General features: G+C 35.9%; 1 protein-coding gene across 2 annotated transcripts in view; it reads right to left on the reverse strand.

The window, feature by feature from the left end:
- Positions 1-94: 94 nt before the first annotated feature.
- Positions 95-11,521, reverse strand: part of LOC118740692 (troponin C-like) — a 36,142-nt gene continuing 24,715 nt past the window's right edge. Inside the window, exons 1-3 of one of the 2 annotated variants that reach the window (XM_036472331.1) lie at positions 3,934-4,530; positions 513-930; positions 95-265 (exon numbers count right to left, since the gene is read on the reverse strand). In XM_036472331.1, the coding sequence (XP_036328224.1) occupies positions 237-265; positions 513-930; positions 3,934-3,936 (450 nt within the window). In that variant the 5' untranslated portion in view covers positions 3,937-4,530 and the 3' untranslated portion in view covers positions 95-236. Of the gene's footprint in view, positions 266-512; positions 931-3,933; positions 4,531-11,521 lie in introns of those variants that run through there. The other variant, XM_036472332.1, reaches the window with a different exon arrangement.

Genomic DNA, 11,521 nt, shown 5'->3' on the forward strand with positions numbered 1-11,521 from the left:
ATGAACACAGTACAATAAAAGGTAATAACACAAATACAGACCCTACACGAATAAACAATAATTTTTATTTTTCCAGATTTATTTTTATTTTTTTTTTAAATTGCCCAACATATGCGTAGACTATTTTCAATTAATTTTAGATGCTAGAAGCCAGATACGCGTGTAATAGTATGCATATTTCTATGGATGTATGCATGTATGTGTATGTAGGTACTTGTAGGTGTATCAAAAAAAACTTAATCTCCAGTCATCATCTCCATGAATTCTGTAAAGGAAATTAGCATTAAGAAAACAAATATTTGATTAATCAGCGAAAAAAAGCAAATAAACACATCGAGAAACATAAAGCCATCAAAAGTGGATAGCAAGCAGATTGCACTTTCAGCACTTGACTGACTGACTAGCCAATAAATATTTAATTATCTTTCGAAAATTTCCTTATGTCGATCACCTTAGTGTTTGTTTGTGTTTTTTTTGTTAGTTTTTTGTTTTTTTTGCATTCAACGACTCACCATCAAAATCTACCGTGCCCGAACCATCTGTGTCGATTTCCGCTATAATGCCATCCAAATCACTTGAAGAGAGTTTATCATCCAATGCCGCTAGAATTTCCTTTAAAGTCGATGTGGTGATGTAACCGTTGCCCTCACGATCGTACAATCGGAAAGCTTCTTTCAGTTCCTTTTGTATGGCTTCGGTGTCTTCCTCTTCGAGAAAATGTGCTGCAATATTACAAAAGCCATCGAAATTCACTTTGCCGGTATCCTCAGGATCATTTTCATCGATCAGTTCTTGTAATTCGCTCTCTTCGAACATTTGACCCATACTATTGAGAATCGTCTTCAGACGCAGTGTTTCGATGAAGCCGCTCTTTTGAGTGTCGAACATTTGGAATGCCTTGCGCATAATGTCCATTTTCTCATCATCTTCCTACGAACAGCAAGTAATATTTAGCAGGAAAGATTTTTTAATTTTCATAGAAAGTGTTAAGTGTATGGGGAAATCTTTTGAGATGGGAATTTTTCAATTAAAAAAAACCTTTAATTTACTATAAATTAGGCAGGCCAACAAAAATGGAAAAAAAATTGGTGCGGCAAAATGTTAAAGCTGTTTTAAATAGACGTTTATGTGCTGATTACGAATCCGTAAGTATTAAGTATTAAGTTACCATCAGCTCAAAATTTTAAGAAAAACGAGGTTTTTGCAATAATTGAGGAGCTCTAGCCAAAAAACCAAAGGTGATAGAACCGTCCACTTAGGCTTTAACTAATTAAAGCTAGAACTCCCGACTACCATCCCTGCACCTTGATTCCAAGGTCACTTATAATCATTTATTGAACAGCAAAAACGGATTTTGGCACAATTTTTTTTTTTCAATAGCAGAATTTTCCAATATTTTTTAATGTTCGTTGAATGACTATAAGGGCCGTTTGCACCATCTCTAGTTACCGCTAACATCCTTCACTTTAGCACAGCGACTGTTTTATCGATCACATGTTATATGCCGGGTGTCGATAACGTCGATAACGATGTTTAACTGGGAGTTGAAATTAAGCAGGTATGGTGCAAACGGCCCTAAGTGGCCATCAGGTCAGGGTGCAGGGATGGTATTTTCAGGGTTATCAAGAGTTCTAGCTTAAATTTAAACCTTAATGGAAGGCTCTCTCATCTATTGATTCTTTGCTATTGACACTTTGACCTCGTTTTTCTCAAAATCTGGAGCTTATGGAAACTTGAAGCGCACGGATTCGTAATCAGCATATAAAAGTCTACCAAAAACAGCTTTAACATTTGGCGCACCAAAATCAGAGCGGCCTTGTGTTATCATTTGTCAACCTAATTGAAGTACATTTTAATCCGCGAGACTTTTAATAGCTACTGATGGTTTCCATTTCAACCTGACAGCCGGTCTGGTAAGGGCATGATTTTTAATTTAGATGAAACTGAAATATGCTGTTTGTTGGTCCAAATAATGAGAACCGCTTTTTTTTTGGCTCGAGAAAATTTTTTGCCGACTTATAAGCCATTTTGTTTTTCAGATAAAAATCGATATATTGGATATTTTTTTCCAATGTCCATAACTTTTTTAAAAACTAATCGATTTCTTCACTCAAATGTTAGTAATGATAGAATGGTACAATTGTCGATATTAATTTTTATAATTTTTGGATTTATTTTTTGATGAAAATTTTTCGAAATTAAATTTTACATAAACTATGTGGTTGTTCACACTTGCCTGGTTATCAGGTTATCTGGTTAAAAATTATTATTATTTAGTGTATCTTATTGTTGTAAACTGAATAAACTAGTACTTTTTAAGCAAAAAACAAAACCGACTTCAATTCTCATCTAAAAAAATTAGGAGTACCGTTAATTTTTTCATGATCCAATGATCTGATCTAAACCAGATTAGTATGGGACCACCTCTGGGACACTACCTTTCCGATGCAAAAAAGAATTATCGAAATCGGTTGACGTGGTCCAAAGTTATGCGGTAACATACATAAAAAAAAAAATATTCCGACGAATTGATAACCTTCTCGTTTTTTGGAAGTCGGTTAAAAATATGACCACATAACCAGATAACCTGATAGCCAGACAAGTGTTAAAAACCACTATATATTTTTCTTTCATACTTTTTCACAAGAAAAATAGGCACTTTGAACTACAATCGAGCTGAATTCGTAGTAGCTAAAATGTTTTTTTGGGAGATATTATTTTTTTAGAAAAAATCCATTTTGGGGTACATACTACAATGTGGTCAATAATTTTTACACGAAAGATTACTATTTATTATTTTCTGCGATTCAGAGGTCGGCAATTGCGGTTTTTAAATTTTTACGGTATTTAATATGGAGCAAAATAAAAAATCTCCATACCAAAAGATTTTCGTTCTTGGGCACTTCGGAACGCGTATTTCGGAAATAATATTTTGTGTATCAAATTTGTCGCGAAATGAACTTTAAAAGCCCGCATCCGCATGGTCCTGAAAACTTACGAAGAAGAATTTCCGGCGCTGCTAAAAAATGTATATAGTCCATTTTCGAAAATAGTTATTCGCTTTAACGCGATCCTTTCCTATCAATTCACGATCACACGCGTTCAATTCCTATGTATTCGTCCTTGTAAACCAAAAAACTTTATTGTTTTTAAATTATACAGAATTTTCTCTCTCATTTGGTACCCACATTATTATTCTACATTGCACTGATTTTAAAAATTTTTTATTTTTTTTAATTAATCCTTTCCTTAAAATGTCAAAGTCCTGACGTCAGAGTGAAAAACTAAAAACGCAGTTTTACTATATTTGGTCCATAGTTTCTTAAGTATATCGATTCTTTCGTGTGTTTTGCATTTTTTTTGTTTTTGTCGAACGGTGTAATCTGCTGAAATTCATAATAAAACCTAAATTTTTTAACTTTGGTCCTAAAATTGCCATGCCCATTTCTAGATAGTTTTTCGTTAAACAAAAAAAATTGCGGAACGAATGTTGCTAAAGAAGGGATATTCTGTTTATTCTATTAGTCTTAAAATCAAGACGCCAATTTCTACGAGTTTGTTGCCTTAAACAAAAATCTTCCCGAACAATAATTTTTACTGGATGGTTACACTACCGCGAAGGTAACTCCCCTTGTCTGTATTGATACAAGAGAAGCCATTGAACTAAATAGAAGCTCGGTCTGGGAGGAAAACGATCGTATACTTCCGCCTCATTTATATGTATTATGGGGTAACGTTGTTGGAATTTTGTAATCGTTTAAAGAAGTTATTTCAGAATAAGCCGCTTTAAGGCGCTCTTAGAAACACCAATATGTATATGTATAAGGGGAAAGATTTAGGAATTTCAATTCTAAATATTTTATAACATATTTTGTATCACTTATATATGGGTGCTTTTTTTCAATTCAAAGCACAATTACACACTTTCATTACCATTTTAATAGATTAACAACGGTTTGACCGCCAAACGAACTAGATATTATACACTGCAACACCCTAGAGGGATAATGTTGGCCAGTGGGCTAGTTAACCGTAACACACGCGCGCACCCACACACACTCGTCGTCCGTTAATACTCGATTTAACGCGTCGGCGATCACCACTTTCGCACTTCCACGGTGGATGAGATTCGTTGATAAACTAAAACATTAAACTTGCAAAATCAATATTTATAACATAATGCAGATTTATCTAGATTTGTATGTGTCCATTTGAACATGTATGAGTGTGTACTTTTGCACGTACTTATAGCCCACATGGACCAGTGTATAATGCGGAAAATTCATATACATATGTACTCACACAGTAAATTTAGTCAACTAAATAGCAAGCCAACCAAAAACCATACCAACAACCACACCAAGCAAACAGCAGCCAAGCAGCTAACAAATCTGTCCATCCATCCATTCATCCTTCTAGCCAATACCAAACACCCGCTGCCACAATTCAGTTTCGCTAAATCTACACACACACACACGCACTCCACTGAACAACAACAAAGATGAGTGTCTCATTTGCCAGCAGCAGCTAAAAGCCAGCGCCACGCATCCCGACCACCACCCTCGCACTCGCACTCGCTATCCAATTTGTACAATTTACCTAGTCACCTACTATGTAGCTAGATAGCTATCTACCTATCCACTTAGTCACCGATCGCTACCAATCTCCCCATCCATATTCAGAGGCACTGCACTGTACATATACATTGGTCGAAATAATTATAGCCGCACTACATTTTGACAAGTTTTAACATATTGCTTTTGTTGGTATTTAATTTTGGTTATTTTTTTTATAAAAATATAGTTTATTCTTTAATAATACCCAAACAACTTTGTGCAATATTAAAAAAAATCAACAAACTTTCGTAAAAATTTCAAAATTTTTTTATTCGATTTCCTAGAATGATTCTGAGTATGCAGATTTGTAGCCCATTGAATTCTAGATTTTTAAGATTTTTTTGTCCCATTTGTCACATTTATCTATTGCAAATTGGTTGAAACGAATCTTTCAATCTTTATAGGAGGTGGTTCGGTTTTCGGTTCGGATCAAACATTTGTGGGAAATTTCGGTTCGGTTAATGGTTCAGTTAATTAATAGAAAAGAGCGGTTTATATATATATATATGGCTAACAGTGGATCATTCATATTTGAGTGCGAATATTTGGTTGCCTAAAAATGTGTAGTATCTATGCGTTTATGTGTATTTGGCTCCTTTCTGTTATATGTAGTTGTTTTTTTTTTGGCTTTTCCTTTACTTTTATACATATTTTTTTTTTCATTTTTGTTTCTAAGGCGTTTTTGTATTGGAATTTTTGTGGCTACTGTTCATCATCAAATTTGATTTTATTTTTATTTTTGTTTATTTCGTGCACGTTTAGCTTTCGTAATTATGTTGTTGTTGGTGTTGTTAATAATGATGATTGTCGTCTGTTCCTCAACAGTGGTTGCGGCGGTTTTGTACGTACAAGTGCCACAAATCTTTTTGGAGATCGGAAAATATTTTTTGGCTATCCTCGAGTTTTCGCATACTTTTTCGTACATACATACATATGTACATACACATATTTTTATTCGCACACAGTATTTTTATACTATGTAGACGTATACACGTAGAACTGATCTTTGGATAATGTAATAATTCAGTGGCGCAATTTGCGAGGGCGGCTGTACGCGTGCGGAAGTGATTGGTCGATCAAGAATTTCGCAAAGAACAAGAGACAAATATTTCAGTTATGCCTTGGATGAGTTGACAATGTGTCCCAATAAGAATTGATTGTATACATATGTAGCTATTGGTTGGCATGTTAGATCATCATCTTCAAAGTTCAAGATCACTGAAACATTTGAATATTTTCTCTGAAAAGTGTATATGTATACACTATTTTATTATGAGTTTATGATATATGATTTTATGTAGAATTTTCAACGCTGAATCCGAATCCGGGCAAAGAATTTCTCTAGCGCATCAGGTTTTTGAGATATTCTAACCCAAAAGTGACCGCTTCATCATTCCTTGTTTTTACCGACAATATCGATGTCCTCGGCATACGCCAGCAATTGTACGCTCTTGTAAAGTATTGTGCCTGAGCGGTTCAGTTTTGCGGCCCTTATTATCTTCTCAAACATCAGATTAAAGAAATCGCAAGAAAGGGAGTAACCTTGTCTAAAACCCCGTTTGGTATCAAACGGCTGGAAGAGATCTTTCCCGACTCTGGGAGAGCTGGTGGTATTGCTCAACGTCATTTTACACAGCCGTATCAGTTTCGCGGTGATGCCAAATTCAGACATAGCGGCGTATAGGCAACACCTTTTCGTGCTAACGAAAGCGGCTTTAAAGTCGACAAATAGGTGGTGAGTGTCAATACTTTTCTCACGGGTCTTTTCCAAGATTTGGCGTATTGTGAATACCTGGTCTATGGTGGATTTTCCAGCTCTAAAGTCACACTTTTAAGGCCCAATCAGTTCACTCGATAAGACCTTGTACCTATACTTAGAAGGCTGATCCCGCGGTGGTTGGCGCGTATGACGGCGTTGCCTTTCGTGTGGGTTAGACAGAGCACACTTAAATTGCAATCGTCTGGCATGCGTTCATCTGACCATATTCTGCATAGGAGTTGATGCATGCACCTTATCAACTCCTCGCCGCCGTACTTGAATAGCTTTGTTCTTTTTCAGCCGTAAAATCGCTATTCGTAACTCGTCATAGTCAGGCGGTGGGACATCGACTCCAATCTCATCTAGTAGGGGCTCGGGTCCGTATTCCTTACAGCTTTCAGTGCTGCTACCATTCAATGTGGTGGAAAAGTGATCCCTATATAATTTAAGTACGATCTGGACACCCGTCACTAGGTCGCCATGGTTGTTCCTACAGAATTTTTGACCTGGGCTCGAATCGTAACAGTCGTGAACGTACTGCTCATCTCGTTATTCGTTATAAGAGACGAGTAGTACGTTCACGACTGTTATAATCCGAAACGTGACGAGATGCTCGTTCACGACTGTTACGATTCGACCCCAGGTCTTGAAACCTTCGGTAAGTCGCCTAAGTCTCTGACAAAATTTTAGCCAAAAACTTTAGTAAACACGGGTTTGAATGCCTAGAGTAGAGGCAAGCTAATCAGTTTATCTGTCCATCTAAAGAGGCTTCAAAAAATTCATTAATTTAGTAAGAGGGGACCTACAAACTCTTACTCTTATAGGAGTTGCTTTGTCATTTATACTGACGTACTCTCCAAAGGCAGATTATACTACTATGATGCAAGATAGATAGTTAATTTTTTCATTAAAGTACATATATTAAAGTACTTATTTATCAGTTGATAGTTGACCTTTCACATAATCCGCTCAATAAGATCTTATATATATGGTAAGACGTTGAAGAGGTTAAACCCACGGATGTCGCGCGTTTGGCAAGGACGTCCCTCTAGTGGATTTCGGCATTTAAAACATTTCTTTTATTTTCTTTATCGATATTTGTCACATATGCACATTAGGGTGGTCATATGTAGAAAGCAAATTTTTGCATCAGATTTCCTAAGCCTCAACCCCTACGTCAATGCTACTATAGTCGAATATATCACACATAAATTTTGGTCCCGATTGAAGTCGGTTAAGGCGTGTCGCACAGGGGTCAAAGTTCAGACTCCCCTATGAAGACGTCTTAACCGACTCAAATTGGGACCAAAATTAAAAGTGATATCCTCGACTTTTGTAGTATCGATTTAAGGTATTAAATGAAAAAAATATATTTTTAATTTTTTGAGTCCGGCCTTTGACCCCTTTGCGACAGGCCTTAACCGACTCCGATCGGGTCCAAAAGTTATATATGATATCTTTGACTACGGTAGTATCGATTTTGAGTATTAGATTAAAAAAAAAATAATAATTTTAATTTTTTGAGTCTCTATAGAGGAATCTGTACTTTCCCCCCCCCCCCCTATGCGACACGCCTTAACCTTCTCTAATCGGGACCAAAATTTATATGTGATATCTGTGACCGTGGTATTACCGACTGAGGGAGTGAGACTGAAAAAAAGTTCTTTTGATTTTTTTAAGGACCACCCTAATGTACATACATTTGTACATACGCATATTTTCATAACAAAAATATTAAGTGTACTTTTCAAAAATGCTCTCATTATGTGGCACATTAGCTATGGCGAAATACCGTAATTCTCTGGTACAAAAATTTCATTAATCAAAAAAGTTCATTTCGCGGTAAATAAAATGTTATAAAAATTAGAACTATGTACATAAATACTTACTAAATATGAAAAGCCCCCTCCATATGTACACACATGTGCTCATAAGTATATATACATATATATATGTTCATATGTATGTATATACATGTGCATATATAAGTTCTGAAGTACAAACGCAGTACGGAGAGAAACTAGTTTAAATGTCGATGTTCAACCCTCCACAACTAGTTGAAGAGCTCACTTTCTTCCTTGGAACGAACTGTTGACTTTAACATGGCAGTGAGCTAGGCATCTGTCAATTATCCGACTCTGCATTTGATTTCAACTACTTTAAAATGCATTTGACTTAGAGCGTTTCAAAGTCAGTTTGTTTCTTTTGCAGATGTCTTTTCAACCAATTAAAATTACTTAGTATTAAATACTGAAATAGTTAATTGTCCAAAGTTAGATGATTTTTCAACTAATTTTGAATTATTTGGTTTATCTCAACGAGGCTACTTATACATCAATTTGAAGTTAGTTGCTACATACATATGTAAGTAGAAATAAATAAATTTTTTTGAGGTAATTGGTAGAGCTATGCCGTACTGGGAATTTGCTTATACGTGTACATATGTATGTATTTATGTTTGTAGGAACACATGTACGGATTCGAGAACAACAGATCAACTCAAAAGTGACAAATTCGATTTGATGTCAGCCAAGCCTGTTTTAACATCGAATTATGCTCCTAAAATTTTTTGACTGACCATGAATTTTAATATTTATTCTTTCAAAAGGAACATTCAGAAATTCTGAGTTTACTCTTATCTTTCGATATTAAAAATGCATACTTAGTCATTTAAAACGGACCGGAATCCCGTTGAAATTTCAACGAAATTGGGCCTTGGAACTTTAGGCTCAGCGAACTTACGACGGCATGCATTTCTATTCTATTTATTGGGAAGGAATGGTAAATAAATAAAGGCAATAATTGAATTACAGAGAGTTGGAATTGAAAAGTATTAAATTTTCCAAACAAATTTCGAAACATCGGAAACCATATCGATGATCGATGTTTTTTTTGGCGATGTATTTTATCATCGATGTTCATCGATAATATCGATGTATCGATGTTATTCCCCAAAATTTGCATCCCTATCTGTATTTGCGTGATTGACTCGGTTCATCCAAACCGGTTTCAACCGGTTTTTCGGATATCTTGACTTTTTGAATATCAAATAAACCGGATTTTTTTATCGAACAAGCCAGTTTTTTCATTTCATACAAATCTTGCGCTCTCAAAAAAAATTTTGATTTTTCCAAGTTTTCAAGGCCTTTCCAGTTCAAAGGAAACCACCAAATAGTTTTAAAATTATATCCTAGATTATTTGAAGATGTATCAACAAATGAATATTTTTCACGTGTTTGGCCGAGTTTCTCCTCCAATTCGTTGATGTTGTGACTAGGGTTGCCAACATTTTCTAAGAAATTTATAGTACTTTTTCAAAAAAATCTGAAAAAAATATAGTACACCTCAAATATATAGATATTTTTTTTAAGAAAAAGTAAAAATGCCTTTTAAGTGTACATCTTTTTTTCTTATGCATTTCCTCTACAAAAAAATATAGTTCTTTTCTTTGAAAGTATCATATGCTTTAGCTATCAATATTTAAATTAATATAAATCAAAAGTTAATTTTTTATTAGAGAGATATTCGCCTTATTTCTCTCATCTCACTATTTCAAAATCTTTTTAACAGAAAACCTCTTTCTGTGAATGCAGAAGTTGCAGGAATAGAGAGCATAAGCGAAATAATTTTAAGTAAATTTGGTAAATCTTTCTAAGTATTATGAGGTGGGTTTTGTCAAAGGCTGAGGTGAACTCAGCCGATCCAGAGTCCGGCGAAGGTCTCACTAACCCCCACCAAATAAAACACCCTATTTTCGTGTATTTACTTCGAACACACACACACACACACGGCGCTACGACTAGAGTGCTAGCCAAGAATGATAGAATACAAGATTGCGCCGATCGCAGCAGAATTCGTGAGAGTAACTTTGGCGTGACGTCACTGTAGAGTTGACAACTGAGAGCGGCGTGAATGAGGGCGACTAGTGATGTGCTGAATTGTCCCCAGTACTCGGTACCCAATACTTAAAAAAGATTTCGGTACCCTATACTTCCTTTTCGGTATCCGATACCGATTATTTACATTAAACCCTCGCCATTATATGCATTTCAGGTTTAGAAAAAACTTTCATTACTAATTTATATGATATCGGCTAAAACACTTGAACTTATCGCCACAGAAAAATATTATTTAATCAGTTTTAACCTTAGTCGATCCAAGGTTCAAGAAAAATACTTTGACGGATGAAGAAGCCTTTCAGGGGAGAGATTCTGTAGCCAGTTAGCGACAAGTTTCGGATCGATATCGCACTTGTTGACTTACAAATATTTGAAATCAAACGTCGAAAAAACCGATACCGATTCGAAAATTGTTACAGAATCTATCCCAGGCCTACAAAAATGATATCGTCCGATTCAGCTGGAACAGAAACGCTTCAAACAAGTAAGGGTTTCTCTGTATTATGGCATCGAACCGATATATATACACCTTTCATTTGAATCAGTAAAAAAGCTCTATTGGCTCTTACATTCGGGTTTTGTTAGGCGTTTTTTCCATATTTTTGGCCTATGTGCGCTTTTATTCGAAACCTAAATGTTTCGGTACCGAGTATCGAGAGTATTGGGTACTTAAAAGTATTGACTCAGCACATCACTACTGCTGTCTTCTCTACTGTGACGTCACCAAAACAGCTGATTCTGTCAAAATCACTGAGAGCCGAGTAGCGGTATCGTCATCGGCGCCACCTCTGTATTCTCTCCACCGTGAGTGCTAGCAACCTTATGTCCAAAGAGAGGGAGAGCGAGAGAGAGGTGACGTTCGTTGTGGTCGTGCGCAGCGTTGCCGGTTTTGATAGCAACTAGCCGGAGAAAATTCGATCTAGCCGGCAGCCGATTTGTAAAAAAAAGTTAGCCGTTTTTAGCCGATTTTACTATTTGCCTAGTTTTCAGGTGCAAAAAGTAAACAAGTTCTTCGAAAGCAATAATGCAGACCCAATGAAGATTTTTAATGAACTCAATGTTTTACTTTCGCATCTATGCTCCCTAGTGGTTATTAGCGCGGACATATTTGATCCTATATGCTCCCCGTTGGAACCATACCTTGCCCCATTTCCTCAGTTGTATCACAGTTTTTGAAGAGTATTTAAAAACAAAAGTAAACACAAACGCTTTTGACCACGAAGCCGAGAAAATAATTCGAGAAAATG

Source organism: Rhagoletis pomonella, unplaced genomic scaffold, assembly GCF_013731165.1.
Source record: "Rhagoletis pomonella isolate Grant_MI unplaced genomic scaffold, Rhpom_1.0 Rhpom_scaffold_00006, whole genome shotgun sequence".
Lineage (NCBI taxonomy): Eukaryota > Metazoa > Arthropoda > Insecta > Diptera > Tephritidae > Rhagoletis > Rhagoletis pomonella.